The sequence below is a fragment of the Chiroxiphia lanceolata genome, chromosome 8, assembly GCF_009829145.1.
Source record: "Chiroxiphia lanceolata isolate bChiLan1 chromosome 8, bChiLan1.pri, whole genome shotgun sequence".
NCBI lineage: Eukaryota > Metazoa > Chordata > Aves > Passeriformes > Pipridae > Chiroxiphia > Chiroxiphia lanceolata.
The window spans coordinates 13,571,865-13,588,731 of record NC_045644.1 but is presented as its reverse complement, the minus strand read 5'-3'; the positions used below and the strand labels follow the sequence as shown (position 1 = coordinate 13,588,731).

Here is a 16,867-nt window from a genome sequence, read left to right as displayed (position 1 = left end):
AGGGGAGAGCTCCTCCCCTCAAAACTGTGTGCTGGGGCTTGGCTGTTTCTGCAGGGGGCAGAGGGGATCAGTGGGTTGGGGTGGGTATCACTGCCTTTTGGGGGGAGGTGTCACCTACCCTTCTGCTTTGGAAGGCCCCAGGGTTAGGTCTGTCCTGTTCCTACGCCTCTGCTGAGGACAAGGCACTGTGCCACCTTCCCAAGGCCCACCCTGCCAGCACAGCTTGACACATTAGTTCTCTGCAAACACCCGGGCTGGCAACAGCTCCCCTCACAATGACAGTGGCATCACTGCCCTCACCCCTACTCAGCCTGGGCTGCCCTTACTGCCTCCCCCAGTCCTGTCTGCAATGACAGGGATCTCAGAGATAATGGTTGCAGAGGAGGGAAGAGCAGCTTTGGACACCACAGCTGCAGCCCAGGAAGCTTCTAACTCGGCTCAAAAGCCAGGCCAGGAATGCAATCCTGGACCAGAGATGGTGTCCCCTTGCAGAGTCTGGCCAGCAACAATTCTGCACAGGCAAGAGAAGAACGCAAGTTATTACCTCCTTAAAACTGCAAATGTGGGAACATGAGGCCAGGAGGCTTGAGGGTTGTATATGAATGATTTTATTTAAGTATGCTGGGCACCACCAGGCAACATGGTTTGGACAGTGTGCGAGGGAACAGTCAGGCAGACCAAACGCACGCTAGACTGGATACAGCACCGTTCTGTCCAGTCACTGCAGGTTACAAAATGGAGCATTGCTGCTGCAAGGCCAGCAGAGGGGCTGGGGGGGATGGAGAGCACTGGCACTGCCTGGCGCACATTGTCATGGAACCAAGAGGGGTTGGCTGCCTCCCCTCTGTGTGCTGCAGCAAACCAGCAAGAACGGAACTGATTTTCCAGAAGAAGGCTGAGCACTGACGATTCTTGCTTAAAAAACAGTCTGCTCTGATGGGAGTAGGTGAACAAGCAGCCTGGCCTCAGCTGGGAAAGATCACCACAACTGCCTGCCTACAGCCTCTCTGAGCCCACTGGTGAGCCCCAAGAATGTGGTTCCTGCAGTGGCAACCACCTGCTGCTTACATTTGTCTCAGCTGGGGGTTTACCCTCACCCCTGTGGCAGTCCTCCAGCTCTTATGCCATTTCTGTGCCCAGGAGCAACCCCAAGGTGATGTTTGGTGATGAACAGAAAGGAAGGAACTGCCACCAAGCAACTCCCGCTCCACTGCTACTGTCAGGTTCTGCAGAAAACTAACAATGGGGGGGGGAGGAAGAGCACCGAATAACGCACAAGAAAAACCTAAAGGGGAAACAGTGGCATGCCCCAACACAAGCGGGTCTGCAGGCTGCCCATGGCTGTTAGAGCAGTAGAAGCAAAGCAGTCACCAGGTGAGCAGAAAGGCACCGCAGTGCAGCAGAACACAGCCAGCAGGACAGCTTCCTGCTCACAACCAACCTCCTGGTGGAGCTAATTGTCCTCTCCTTTGGTGCACTCCTAGAGAACAGCGAGGGGTGGTGGTGCAGGGCTGGCCGTTCCGCTAAGCGTGTGTGCGGTGCGCAGTGCGAACATCGAACACCTGGGTGACAGGTGTTTAAAGAAGACCCAAAGCATAATTCCCAGGTGCTGTGGTCAGTATTTGAGATATCCTCAGACATTTCAATAAATAAAACAATTTTTACATTACAATGCACCTTCCCAATTATTATTTTGCCCCAGAATGGATAAAGTACACAAGAGTTATGCCTGGCTGTGAATACATGCTCCCTTTGCCCTGACATGGCAGGAAGGAGGGAAACAGCCTCGACTCTTACAAAGAACACGAGAAGTCAGCACTGTAAATCTTGGCAGGTTGAGGGGGAACACACAAGTGCCTTCACGCCCATTCCGGGGCACTTGCTTCCAGAGGAGAAAAGGTATTTAAAACAAGATACGAGAGAATAACCGTCTAGTACAACGATAGCTGATTAGATTTGCTTTGTTCTACTCCATGCAATACAAACTAAGTCCTATCGCCAACTTCTCCAGCTGTGGTGCAGACCCCACATCAGGCTAAGAAGTTACACACGCATACACGCACTCACACACCAAAAACAGTGGGGGCAAATGGGCTTAACTGTTGAGAATGTGCTTTCTCTTAATAAAAAATATATTAAAAACAACTTCAAAAACCTACTGATGGAGAAGACACTGCTAAAGAAGGAAGTAGCTATGGGGTCTCAGCTATGTGTTTCCAGACAATCCAGGCATTGCAGTTAGGCTGACTGAAGCCTGCACGAGCAGTCTGCAGTGGTTGGCTCCCTTCTGGCTTGCCAGGCAGTTTCTATGAGCTGTTCCCTTTGTTTTTGCTTGTTTGTTTTACAGTGACAGATGTGATTGTGATACGGAAAATAAAGGACTGAAATGAAAAAGGAATGGGCCGTTCTGGAGAAATTCAGATTGGTACTTTCTCCTTTCCATTAGAAAAAAAAACAAAAACCAACAAAAAAAAAATAAAAAAAGTTAGTAGTACTAATACAACCCTCCTGCTGCTGTCGTCTTTGCTCAGTGACATCGGGGCATGCTGGCGCACACACACACACACAGGCAGCTCTCAGACACTCAGACTCAGAAAAGCGAGTTTAAGTGAGTCTTCGGAGGAGACTGAGGACAGGTCCCAGGGCTAGAAGGTTTTTCGGTGGATGGCACGAGCTCCATCTTCTTCATATTCCTTTTTCGAAACCCACATTTTCTTAAAGGTGTCCAGAGAGGCCAGGATAGAGCCACTGGGGAGAGACAGGCATGCTATGGGTTAGAGGAAAACTTTGGGGGCACTCTCATCGTTCCTCTGCAGAGATGGGCTGTTTCTATCATGACACTTGCCCATGCGAGAAAGGTGCTGAGGCTCACAGTTACCTGTGACAGAAAGGCTCTCTGCACAGTCACTCCCTCTCCTGCTATCTGCAAATGTGCTGGCACTACAGAGCCTGGCACCAGCTGCCCCCTCCCACATGACCTGCTGACTGCTGCTCCAGGAACACACTGAGAATCACCCAGCTGAGCAACAAAACCCTCCTGACACACAGCACCAGGAGGGACAACAGCATCGGAGACAATGGGCTGCCTCTCCCCAGTCCCCTTCCACAGCAAGACGTTGCTGTGCAGTACGTACCCAATCCATGTGGAATACAATCTCTCCTGAGGAGCCGATATCTGGGAGAAAGAGAGAATCAGTCAGTACCTTCCTGAGCTCCAGTCTGCTCTCCCTGACCCACTGCCCCTACTTCGCTCCAGCCAACGCCTGGCAAACACAGATATGATCTCTCCCAACAGAAAGACACCTGGGCAGTCCCCTTGAAACAGCCATTGTGGTCCAGGATCCTGGACAGGGGTCATGTTGTCAGAGAAGCCACCTACTCAGTGATGAAACCAAACTGGTTTTCATCACAACAGCAAATTGGTGGGCTGTCCCAGTCAAGTCATTTCTGGTTCGAAGCAAATGGCAGCTGCACTCTCAACAAGGTTCTTTCAAGGTCACAGAACAACACAGGCAGTAGTGTTAAATACAAGAGATTGCTCCTACCCTTATTTTGACGTCCTTCGGAGCTAGTTTCTTCACTTCACTCAACAGCCTGTCACCAAAGCCTACACAAGACAAAATGTGTAATGTGAGTACCTCAGCAAAATCCCAGGTTCCATCCACTAACAATGTGGACATGTCCTGTGTAGCCCTGTTCAAATATCCCACTCCAGATCTTACAGAGAGACTAAGTTTAGGGAGGCACATAACACAGCCAGTGAGAGAATGGGATTTTGTCTCACTGAGATGTCAAACACTGGCACAATGGGCTCTCCCTCAGCAGCAACTTGAGTCAAGCAAACAAGGTTTTTAGCTAGGACCTCCTCCTTCCCTAGGCACTCCTCCTCTGTACAGCCCATTTTTACAGGGAGTTGAATGGGAAGACCAGGACCTATTTGGAGATGTCAACCTGTGGATAATAGACTGATGGGTTCTAGCAGAGGGTTATCTTTAGGTCAGTGAGTACCAGCTGAGCCCTGAGGGGATGGGTAGAAACCTTTCTGCACACACATAGCCGACACTTCATGCAGGACCAGGACTGTTGGACTCTTTTGCACACTACAGACCTAAAGGAACCTTAGGAGATGCAAGAGCCTTTCAGGTACCTAGCCTCAAATATCATGAGCTACAGCAAAAGTATTCAGTCCTGACACAGGCAGACACATTGGAGGAAAACAATAAAAGCTCTTAAGTCCAGGAAGTGATGTATGAGGGCAGAGGTGTCTAGCATACCCAGAAGACTGTGATGAGGACTCAGAAAAATCAGGCAGTAACCGCCCCAAGAGAGCAGAGTTCCCACAGTCCTCACCCCACAGGACAAGTTGGGTGATCTGGGTTATCTTCCCAGTTTCACATGATAAGAAAGCAAGAGATCATGTATGTCACAGCCCACAGAAAGAGAAGAGGCAGGAACCTTTGAAAAGCGTGGATCCTCCAGACAGCACGATGTTGGAGAACAGTGTTCGCCTCAGGTCCATGTCTGACTTTTGAATGGCAAAAACGAGCACTTCATGGAGTCCTTCACACTCCTCCCCTATCAGGTCTGGCCGGAATAGGAGTTCTGGGGCTCGGAAACGGGCAGGGCCAATCTGCAAGAGAAGTTAGCACAGAGGGAAGAGAGCAATGTGGCTGTTCACTGCCTACAGTTGGGTCTGCCTTTCTTAGGTGAAACTTCAGAGAAATGAAGTTTCCTGGACATTCATGCTGCATCACTAGAACCCAAGTGAATGCCAGTACTGCTCCTGCAAAGGGTACCATTTCCATTCTGTAGATGAAAAGAGACAAAGAAGCTTGCTGAGCTCTATACAGTAGGTCACTAACAAAAAGGGAGCAAATCCAGCCCTGGTACTGGAGGTAAGACCTGTATTTCCTCTCCTTCAACTATTCTATAGTGGGTTCAGTCTTCTGAGGAATATTCCTAACTCACTAATCAAAGCAACTGTTCCTGCACAGAAAACAATTCTAGGCAGGGCAAAAGCCACAAATAAAACCACTGCTGAATTTAGTGAGCTGACAACCACCCACACTCCACAAATGATCTGCATAAAGTTTTGCTAGATCAGAGCCTGCACTCAAACAGCTCATGGTCATGCTGCATCCTTACTCAGGACTTCCAGAAGTTGTTAAGGTTTCTCAAAATGTTTTCTTTCCCTAAAAATTCTAGTGTCCAGTTCAACAGCCTGGGATGAGTTCTGGTCTTTTAAAGTTATTCCCTGCCACCTAACACCACATGAAATTTCCCATCACTAGGTAGAAGGCTGCTCTGGAAACCCTGTGCTTCACATGAGGAATTCTCCCAGGGTGGTCCTTACAAACCTCAATAGTGCTTCCATCTGGCAGGTAGTACTGAGCCTTCTCAGTCTCCAGAGTCTCATCCTTCTGCGGGTTTATTGACAGGTAGCAGGCACGCTGGAGAGGAAACAGTCAGGGAGAGGGAGATGATAACCCATATACCTCTGGTAAAATATTTTTCTCACTAATAATCAAAATCCATGTATCCCTTTGGGGAGACCAATTTCAACAGTATTTTGTGTTGAAGAACTGACATTTTGGGCTCACATCAGGTAAAATACCTTGCAATATCCCAGTCATGGTCCCTACCTGCCACAGATTTTGCAGACCCTTGCCCTGAAGGGTAAACAAACGCTAGTGAAAGACATCAGACCCAGAGAAACTGCAGCACAGATAAACGCAAAATGGATTCTAAACCGCCAGCCCATCTTCACCTCCATGTTAACAGCCCCTCAATAGTGATTAATGTGATCTTGTCTATAACTCACCCAGAATACAGGATGGCTGAGGCTGCAAGGGACATCTGCAGGTCATCCTGTCCACTCACCTTGTTCAAAAAAGGTCCCCTACAGCTGGCTGTCTGGGACCATGTCCAGGTGGCTTTTTAACATCACAAAGGATAGAGACTCGGCAACCCTCTGGACAACCTGTGCCAACACTTGATTACCCTCACGCTGAAAAAGTTTATGTTCAGACAGAACCTCCTGTGCTTCAGTTTGTGCATCTTGTCCTATTACTGGACATCACTGAAACGAGCCTGGCTCTGTTTTCTCTGCAGCCTCCCTTCAGACATTTATATACATTGATGAGACCCTCCCCAACCATCTCTTCTCATGGTTCAACAGTCCAAGCTCTCTCAGCCTTTCTACATACAACAGATGTTCCAGTCCTTTAATCATCTTAGTGACCCTAGACTCCCCCAGGTAGATAATGGAGTTAGGTGCAGAGCTCAGTAGGCTGGCACTTCCCGCCAGATTCCACAAGCCACAGCTTCCCTTGAGAAGAAATACCCGCTTGGATAAAGAGAAACAAGACAGGGCATCACCTCCTTGATGGTCTTGACAATCTCAAACTCAGAGGTGGTATGGAAGTCATAGCCTTCCTTCCGGAGATAGAGGCGCAGGAAGCGTGAGACATCGCGGCCAGCGATGTCAATCCGCATGATGGAGTGGGGCATGGCAAAGCCTTCATAGATGGGAACCGCGTGAGTAACGCCATCCCCGGAGTCCAGCACCACTCCCGTGGTCCTCCCGGTCGCGTAGCTACACAGGGACAAAGGGTCAAGTCAGAACAAGCAACTCAAAGTGAGCCCAAGCACGCAGCACATCCACACTCAACTCAGGGAGCAGAGATTTCACATGAACAGAGGCTAAAAAAACCCTCGAAAACTGAGTTCTCATCACAGTTCAGCAAATTCCTGAAAACTCTTCATTACAGAAACTGAGTTTCAGTTCTTACATGAAAAGGGGACAAGTCAGACATCAGTGAGATCTTCTACAGGTTTTTTTTGGTTTGTGAAAGAATGGATTTCATGGCAACATTCCACAAACACAAATCGAAGACGAAAGACACTTACAGGCTAAGCACAGCTTGCATGGAGATGAACAGTGCTGGCACATTGAAGGTCTCAAAAAACACCTCAGCGGCACGCTCTCTGTTCTTGCGCGGGTTTAGGGGGGCTTCCGTCAGCAGCACAGGATGCTGGCAAAGAGAAGAAGGAGCTGTGCTGCAATAACCAGGAGGCAGCTAGGGGTGTGTTCCTGAAAATTTCTGCTTATTTATTCACTTTTGGAACCACTGGTGCAAGAGGACAGGTAGAAAGGAATCATTTCAGCTACTGAGCTGTATTAGACTGTGAATAATCTTGATTAGGTTGGAAGACCAGCAGGGTTCTGGTTTAATTGCTAGGAATCATACTCTGTGAGTAACTCTGCCCCATGACGGACAAACAAGACTCTCAGTGGCAGAAGTCAGTCAGATTAGCTGAAATACACAGACCCTAAGAAAGGGTGAAGGTACATGGTCTTAGTACAAGCAGACAGAAATATTCCTATTCTACTTATACAACTTATACTCTCAGACATGTAATAATCTTTTGGTCAAATCCTTCCAGACCACAGGTGTGTGGTTTTCTCCTTCCTCACTTCAAATCATGTCACTGCTGAGTGGATATGCCTGATGTGCAGGCAGAACAGGAAAGGTTAGAAGCACTTGGCCTAGAGCACAATCATTAGAGAGTGTGAATAGAAAATGTGAAAGGCAGATTTTCAGTCAGGCCAGAACATCATATCAGGAGAGGAATTCTGCTTGGAACTTCTTGTGCAGCACCGCCTGAGAGGTGAAAGAACCTAATTTAACAACAGACACACATTTAGAGAGAAGGGCAAAGGAAAAGTCCCAGAGTTCCAAGGCTCCTGGTGTTACACATGCACTGAATGACACCTGTGCCGTTACATAACGAGGTCTCTCACCTCCTCTGAGAACGTCTGAAGCTGGTCTTTAGAATACACATACTGCCAGATGCGCTCCATGTCGTTCCAGTCCTTCACTATGCCATGCTCCATCGGGTATCGGATCGCAAGGAGACCTCTGTGCTCCTGAGCAAACAGAAAGGACAAGAGAACATCAAGAAACTCACATTTCTGAGCCCTGTGACTATGATTTAATGTCAGACTCGAGTTTGCATTCCACTACAAAATAACTTATCTCTATCATACAGGGAAAAACCTGAAAATTAATCACAAACATCTCTCCCAGAGAAGTATTCACAAGATTAGACAAGGCCTTTTTATACCAAGTAGAAAAGTCTGACATTTGCAGAGCACATTCCATCCTAATACTTTTCAAGTCAACACACAGACACCTATCAAATGGTGGTACTGGGGAATGCACTTCAGAGGGTTCACAAGAAGCGTGAGACCATATGACTACGTGCTGACAGAAACAGAACTGGGGAAAGCAAGCTTTGTGTCCACGCCAGGGAGATAAAGGCAATCAAGTAGGGTCCATTTCTAAAGTTCCCATTCAAAGAGATGGGGATGTAATGATACAGACCTAGAAGTAGCCTAGGAAAAAAAAAAAAAAGAGAGAGATAGAAGGTCTTGGGAACTAGGTCAGCAGATTGGCACAAGAATTTCATGAAGCTTCCCACTTCACCTTGGACACACTTAGAAGTGACAATCTGTTCTGTTCTTCAGGTCTAACACTGATACCATGGAACCACAGCCCCTCCTTACAGCATCATACAGAGATACATGGAGAAGTAGAGTGTACAGATGTTCTTACCTCTGCCTTTGGACCAATGAAAATGTCCCCTTCTAAAGCACCAGCCATAACACGAACGTGCTTTGGTCTGCCCACACTGGAACAGAGACAAGAGCATAAATGTTTCTACGGAGGGCTCAGATGCACCAAAGCATTATGTACTCTGTGTTCCTCTCTGTCCTAACCACACTCTCTATAGCAATGGGTGGGTCTGGGGGCACTACCAGGTGCAGACAAACACAGGTTTGCTCGAAGCTAATCTCAGAATCAGAGGTGAAGAGAACAGACTGTAGAGAGTTTTTAATTGGTGGGACACAAGCCATCTGAGTCTGGCCACATTTTTGCTGATGACTCAGGATTTACCTGTTCCAATTGTGCCTGGGATGAACATGGCTAGACTGAGTAACTGTCTGAGCTGCTAGATCCACATGATCTCAGGCAGGCTTCTGAGATTAGACAATTCCGGTCCCATACCCCACCACCTCCTACAGATCACACTGCTTAGAACACAAATTAAAAATTACTCATTAAAAATCTACTCCATTGAAAATAAAAGCCAGTGACTAATTAGAGTTCTTGATCCAGCAGTCTTCATCCTGGCAAAACTCTCAGAAAACTTCCAAGGAAGTCTGTCAGGAATCAAGATACTGGACCACCAAAGAAATATAGAGGTCTTCACACCTCTCATCCCACCTTTGACTTTTTCCAGGTCCTTTTCCTTATGTCTACAGTCTAAAGAATCCAACAGGTTTGGTTGTGTGTTGAACCTGACAAAGTGATAAGTCACCTTTTATGATGTGTGTCCCCACCCGAAAATCTCAAAATACTTAATAGCAGAGATCTCCTCTCCCTGATGCTTCTTTGCAGCAGGCAGAAAAGAATAATTCATTTCTCCAATTACAAAACTGGACCATTCCTCCACTCTACGTATCAGAGAATTGGTACACAGTACTAAGAACTTACCAAGACCAGTAGAATACTTACTAGTTGGGAAAGCAGTATTTTGGTATTTGATCGCCTGCAAAACCTGCTTTAATCACACCCGAGCCCTGTGGGAGCAAGAGACAAATGCATGAGCTTATCATTCACTCCATCATCCTCATAAGTTTTAGAGGAGTAGCAAAGTACATCAGCACTGCCAGATCCCTTCCTTTCTACTTGGAATAAAGCTCCCTAGGGACTGACTCTTTGGGCAGGGTTGGGGATGGGAAGTGGCAGCTTGGCCACTGGAGGGGCATGACAGGCAGCAACACATCACACAATATCAGCACAACCAGATGGGCCCTGGCACTGCTCCATGCGCACACCCAGACACTGCTCTGTACAGACCTTCCACCCAGTGCTACTGTGAGAAACACAGGAGGCTGAATCCATGCTCCACAGTTTTCTATCAATCTCAGATACTCTCTGGGTGGAGGAGAGTACTCCAGAAAGCCAGGGAAGTGCAACTGAACCCTGCCAGCTTCAGGGGGTATTGGGAGGGTGATGGCTACAGGCCTCTCAGAAGTAAATTTGGAAAGGATGGAGGGAAGGTGGATAAAGTCAGAGAAGGGAGCAGGAAAGGACTGTGGGAAACAGTTTGAGTGGAGACTAGGGAAAAGAAGATCAAGTGGTAGATAAACTATCTAACACTAAGGAGGTAGGCCATAGAAATGTGGTCAGAAAAGACACTGGAAACCAACCTAGCCCAGTGTCTGGAAAGGACAAAGGTGTTGGTCAGACTGCAAAGGAAAAGGCTGGAGGTAGGAAATGCAACTGATGGAATATGGCTTGTTCAAAAGGAATAAGGAAGAAGAGATGAGGTATGGCAGTCAGTAAGGCACAAATCCAAAGAGCCTTCTACAACATTCAAAGCAGCAAACACAGAGTGGATAAAACCAGCCACAGTGAGGCCCTGGCAGGGAGTCAGTGCCAGGCATCTGGCCCTGCAGCTCCCGTCCCTGTCCGGAAGCACCCTGGAAACCCCATCATCAACTTGGATCTGTGCTGACTCCTTCCCCTCCTCCATTTCCTCTCCCTGCACAAGGGAATGACATCTTGAAACAATGAGAGGCTTGCAGGAACACCCAAGTTTGGTAAGGAGCAGATTTTCATAGGATCTCCTCGGATAAGCCATTTCACTGTTAATCCCAGACTATCATGGCAGCGAGCTCTTCTGCAGAAAGAGAAGCAATTTTGCTTTACCCCATACTGGGAGCAAAGTGTGTGAGTTTGCACTGAAAGCTGTGACCTGTGAAGTGCTTGTTCACTCTCAAGGGTTCTGCAGCAGGACTGCTCTGTTTTTGAGGCCAAAAAGACATTTGGGCTGCCCCACAGCATTTTAAAATGAGTGGTAACACAGCTCCTCCGTAGCTTTCTGCTTCTCACCACCTCTGCATGGGTCAGGAGGCTGAGGCCACATGAGTTGCTCAGGGCTCTGCAAGTCAAGCCCCGGCTGCAGTGGTTCCGCCATCCCAGTGCCAGAGGTTACCAGCCAGAGCAGGCTCAGCAGAAAGGAATGTGGGGTGTCCCCAGCCTCTCCTGTTCACAGTCCAGCGCCTTCTTGCCAAGCTACTTCCATCAGCATTTTCAGCCGGGAAGCCGGGCTCTGCACAGAGCACATGTGCTCTGCCACATGAGCCAGGGTGCTCCTGCCTTGAAATCGCCAGAGTCAGGTTTGCCAGGACACATCTGTAGGAGATGAGTGTCAGGAACACTCTGCAGACCAGACCTAGCTAGTTATAAAGCATATGGAAGGTAGATTGCTTGAAATCTCATCTCTTGATAACCACCTGCACCCAGACTGGCTCCAGGAACACACTCAAGCCGGCATCTGGGCAGGACTGCTCCCTCTTGGCAAGAGGGACTCAGCTCCAGTTGCATCCCAAGGTCTGCACTAACTGATACCAGTGTCAAACTGGCCTGTAAAGTGTTACAAAGAGTTCCCTTGAGACAGACTCTCTTCTGGTTACTCCCTTCAAAGTGAAGCAAGGAATAAAACAAAATTACTGCTTTCATTTTTCTTATCATAGCTTACAAACAACTCTCTACCTGGGAAAGAGTACCATACTTTGTCAAGTCTCAGAGCAAACAAGCTGAATGCAATAACTTAACCACATCAGAATATTGCACTTCTTGAATATTTTATTCAAGATAATGACTGATCTTGCTGCCAGCACAGTCTGCTGCTGGGAACTGGTTTCAGGAGAACAATGATGCTCCTATTTTAATTTAGAGACTAAAACTTCCTTATGCTGGACCAAAAATTACCCAGCATGTCCTGCTGAGATTCCCAGCAAGTTATGTATTTTAAGATTTACATACTGAAGTTCAAAGTTAATGAATGTGCCGGTAGTTCAGAACTCCTACTTGGAGTCACAAACAAGTGACTGCTTTGAATGTGGTACGATGGGGCTTCAACACAGTTGTGCTTCCAAGTTTCTGGGAATAAACCAAGCACAGCTGTTTGCTATCTCCGCACTACAAAGACCTGACAGCACTTTCTGACCTATTCAATTTTTCTTGAAAATGTTTTACTTCTTTGCAGATATGTGTGCACTGAGTAAATGTGTTTATTATAGACTAGTTTGAGATTCCTACACAATGTGAAGAAAACATTTAAATTTTGAAATAACTCTGATTCAGAAAGTTTAAAGACCTGTTTTTCCATCTTTGTTTCAAATAAGAAAAAACCCATGCGTCTTCCCTTCTGCTACAAACTCTGATTTACTAGAACTTAAAAGAAAATTTACAAATTTATATGCTTCCACCAGTAACTATCCTGCCTGAGCTTTCATCCAATTTTTTATTATTTATTTTTTTACTTTAATATGAGCAAAAGAATAAAAGAAGAAAAGCTAGATGTAAAATGTAAAGGTCAAGGAAGATAAATTCATGGAAAATTCTTGTGAATACCATGAAGTAACTGAACATGCCTCATCCTCTGGCTCTGTAGCCAGTCAGTTATGGATTCATTCATCTTGATGCATGAATTTAAACGGAAATCACCAAGAGTCAATCTACTGCATAGCACTTTCTACGGAGAGCGTACGCTTATATTGTCGTAAAACTCTTTTATTAGATACAGATTTTGTAAGATCAAGAACAAACCAAAGACACAACAGCCCTTACTGACAGCTCAGCTGCTTAAATGCCACCACAGACTACAAAGCCGAATTTTATCCTCTTTTTATGAAACAAGGGATAATTTCACAGAGGTCAAGGAATCTGCACTTTCTAAGGCCACCTTTGAACTATCTACATGTGCATAAGGTTCAGCAGGGCTCCCAAACCATACAGAGAGAGCTTCTGGGACTGCAAGACGAACACAACTCTTAAGAATTAGACAATGAAGAGCATTAAGGTTGTGCTGAGGTACAGCTCCAGCCTCTCACTGTACATTACAAAACTCTCCCTGCTGAAAACCGGAGCACTGTTTGGTAAAGGGAAGGGAAAAAATCCTCCTTGTTGAGTTTTTAGCTACATCCTTTAATGGCCTTTTGGAACACACAGATACTAGAGCACAGCTGGGACTGGAGGGGATCGAGCTCGATCACCAGCTCACTATCTCATTTACCCCTTCCTACCCTCCCACACACACCTCTCTGAGGAAAAGCAGTAATGGAAGAGCCGTGGGAACGGCAGTACCTGCTCTGTGCAGCTCCACTTCCCATCCTGCCTGAACTCCAAAGAGTACCAAAAATGCAGAGTCACCACGATGCCCCTCTGCCCACGGCCCGCAAGTGTTCGAGGCAGATGTCACAACAACTGCTCCATTCTACTGTTTGTGCAGGGAGGGGAAGGGAGGGAGCTCGCTTATCAGGGGGGCAAGAGGAAGAATTGGCTTTTATAAGACCAGCTGATAAAATGAGAAAAGACACAGAGTCAGCTGCTGGCACATGAGCCCTTCTTCAGCTCTGATGCAGGGGTGGCAATCATAGCGCTGAATAAGAGGACATGCTGAAATTAGATACAGGCTGTTACTGTGTGACCATAGCTCCACAAACTCATCCTCACAGTACCAGAACGCCTAGAAATAACTTTAATGGTCAGCTAATCACTTGACAACACAGCAGGATCGGTGCTGCTCCAGTCATTTCTAAGAAAAATCAACCTAACACACTCTTTAATGTCCTCAATAAAGGAGATACATGTTTTCCTCAACATGGTCAATTATACTGCTTAATCTCAGTTTCCATTAGATGCTTTCCTTCAGTGTCTAACCTAAATCTCTCTGTTATGATTCCAGGGAAAGAAACAACGCCAAAACTGTATCAGAGAGCTCAATGCATAGAGAGGAAATTGGGATCAATAATAAAGAAGGGGTCAGAAGAATAACTGGCTTGATCTGAGAACACCTACAATCATTCACTTTATGGGGACATAAAGCAATAAATTCAGAAGTACCAGGCTAGCAGGTCCATATGTCATACAGCAAAAAGATTCAGCAGAAATTAAGCTTTTGGAGATAGAACGGAGCACAATACTGACCCTTCAAAACAACAAAACCTGAATCCCTGGCAGTAGAGGTCAGAAGGGAGGAGCGTGGACTTGTGACTCACTACACTGGAGGAGGTTCCCTCCAAGATACGTCCTCCCACCCTTTCCTGGATGGTCCTGCCTCCTGGGAGGCCAGCTTGGATGAGGCAAATCAGAACTGGACCCAGAAGTACCAGGCATGGAATCACTGTCATTCATCTCCAGCCGAGCTATTGCCGACACAGGTGCATGTCTGCTTTGTGCTAATGAGCAGTATCATCAGCTTGGAGCAGCCATCTGCAACACCACACCACGCTGTCAAACCACAGCTGATGCAATCCGTGCTGGGAGCAGATCCTTCAGGAGCACAGAAATCCAGGCCTTGGGAGCGGCACTCCCCTACTGTGACCACCGTGCTGGATGCACTGGAGGAAGTGCAGTAGTGGGGGTGTATTCCCCTCCGCTGGGGCTGTGATGGGGACCTGGATGCAGGGCTCCACGCCCCGCACAGGCCACGGGAGGAGCGGGGACCCCCAGAGCGCGTGGGGGTCCACCCAAGGCCTGACAGGAGCCCGCTGGACCCCCGGCCATATCCCGCCGCAGAGCACGCCGGGAGTGCGGCCACAGCCTGGCCCAGCACCCCCATTGTCCCCCCGGCACAAAGAGCGGCGGGGCGGGGCCGGGGCAGCCCCGCGTGACTGACAGCCCCCACTGCCAATGAGCGCAGGTGCTGCCGCGGCGGTCCCGCCCCGCTCCGGCAGGTACCAGCGGGTCGCCCCGCTGACTGACAGCCGCCGCAGCCAATGGGGGCGCGCCGCCCCTCCCCGCCAGTGGTAGCCCGGCGGTGGCGGGGGCTGCGCCCCCCAAACGCGGGGCAGCGGCCCCGCCGCGGGTGACTGGCAGCCGCCCCAGCCAATCTCGGCGCGCCGAGGCGCGGCGGCCCCGCCCCCCGAGGACGCCGTGCGGCGCTCTGCGAGGGCCAGAGGCGGCGGCCGGGCCGGTCGGGGGGGGGGGGGGGGGGGCGGCGGCGGGCGGGGCGCGGCCAGCCCCGATGACAAAGGGATTGCGGGCCCTCCCCGCTCCCCCCGGTCCCGGGACGCGCGGGCGGCTGCACTCACGTTGTCTATCACGACGGGCTGGTTTGCTATCACGTCGTAGGACTCCATGGCGAGGACCCGCCGCAGCCGCCCGTCAGGGAGCAACAGCCCAGCCCTCGGCGGCGCACGCGCGGAGCGGGGGCGCGGCGCCGCCTGGGTGATGTATTCCCGCGGCCGCGGCGCCTGCCGGGAGTTGTAGTCCGGCGCAAAGCGACGCTCGGTGATGCTACATTCCTGTTGCGGAGCATGCCGAGAGTTGTAGTCCGACGCCGGGAGAGGGGCGCGCCGGGAGGCGGAGTTCGGAAAAAGGAAACGCTCTGGACATATCCGCGGACGGGAAACCGATGGATGTTGCGGTCCAAGGGGGAACTGGGCACTTCCACCAAAAACGCTACATCACAATTGGCGGGTTTCCACCTAATAGATTTTTGCACGCTAATTTTTTCTAATAAGAAGGGAGAAAAAGGTGATCCCATCAACTTCTGAAGAGGGCATCTATGACTAAGGAAAGTGTTTTATTGTCCCATCATTTCATGGAATTATCTCTACAAACTGCTGTTCCTAACACATCTGTTGCCTCCGAGAAATGCCAGTTTCTCTGCATTTTTGAGGCACGGCAACCACAAAAGAAGTGCTGGCATAAAGGGTGCACATCACAGGTATTTTGGTGTTGAACAATGTGTTTCCTGTTGTTTTCCATTGGCTACATGTTCTAAAAGCATTTGAAATGATCGATGACTGAAACATGGGGTCTTGAAATTAATTAAAATGAACTTCCATGTCAGTGAGTGCACCTGAAGGCTGATTCAGAACTCACCTGTCCTGTCCCACATCTCTCCTGCAGATATGGGCTTTTCTCCTGTCATTCCTGCCTTTAGCCCAAGCAGACAATCACAGAATTACAGAATAGGCCAACTTGGAAAGGACCCACAAGCATCGTCGAGTTCAACTCCTGGCCCTGCACAGGACCATCCATCCCCAAGAGTCACACCATGTGCCCGAGAGTATTATCCAAGCACTTTTTGAACTCTGTCAGGCTTGGTGCTGTGACCACTTCCCTGGGGAGCCTGTTCCAGCACCCAACAACCCTCTGGATGAAGAACCTTTTTCTAAGGTTCCAACCTAAACCTCCCTGAGGCAACTTCAGGACATTCCCTCAGATCCTGTCACTGGTCACCACAGAGAGGAACTTGGAGGCTGCAATGAGGTCTCCCCTCAGTCTCCTCTTCTCCAGGCTGAGAATCTAATCTCAGATATTCACCTGTAGGGATCTTCACCATTCACCTACTGTAAAAGAGGGGCAGCAGTGTGGAGGGGTTTAATTTATTTCAAGGCCAGTGTTGCATCACCTCAGTGAATGCCAGGAGACATTTGGTATGTATATAGGACTATAAACACGAACCAACCACACGCTTTGCAAGTGTAGTTTTAGGTCGGGAGCGAGCCAGACCAACACTGTGCTTCGCACACGGGTTTCCCTTCCCCATGAGGGAGCCCCTCGACCGCCACCCATCGCATCGCCCCGCCCACCTGCGTAACCCCGCCCCTCGGTGGCCCCCTCGCCCCGCCCCTCGCGGTGCCCCGCGCCGCCGCTAGAGGGCGCGCTCGCGGCGTGGCGTGCGAGGGAGGGAGAAGAGGCGCGGCCTCCCCCCGCGCCGCGCGCCGCCATTGGCGGAGCCGCGCTGTCACTCACGGCACCCGGGCGGTGGAGCCCCG

At 49.1% G+C, this 16,867-nt stretch overlaps 1 protein-coding gene across 1 annotated transcript; it reads right to left on the bottom strand.

The window, feature by feature from the left end:
- Positions 1–592: 592 nt before the first annotated feature.
- ACTR1A (actin related protein 1A) lies at positions 593–15,304 on the bottom strand. The gene is made up of 11 exons (XM_032694469.1): positions 15,173–15,304; positions 9,582–9,646; positions 8,619–8,694; positions 7,805–7,930; positions 6,910–7,034; positions 6,379–6,595; positions 5,358–5,450; positions 4,456–4,630; positions 3,546–3,607; positions 3,135–3,175; positions 593–2,748 (listed from the first exon to the last, which is right to left on the bottom strand). The coding sequence occupies exons 1-11, from the start codon at positions 15,218–15,220 to the stop codon at positions 2,646–2,648; spliced, it is 1,131 nt and encodes a 376-aa protein (XP_032550360.1). The 5' UTR covers positions 15,221–15,304; the 3' UTR covers positions 593–2,645.
- Positions 15,305–16,867: the final 1,563 nt, after the last annotated feature.

Coding starts and splice junctions, on each gene's coding strand:
- ACTR1A (XM_032694469.1), bottom strand. CDS start 15,220: ATGGAGTCCTACGACGTGATAGCAAACCAGCCCGTCGTGATAGACAAC. Junction 7,035..7,804: donor TTCAGACGTTCTCAGAGGAG/GTGAGAGACCTC, acceptor TCTCTTTGCCAG/CATCCTGTGCTGCTGACGGA. Junction 6,596..6,909: donor ATGCAAGCTGTGCTTAGCCT/GTAAGTGTCTTT, acceptor GTCCCTGTGTAG/CTACGCGACCGGGAGGACCA.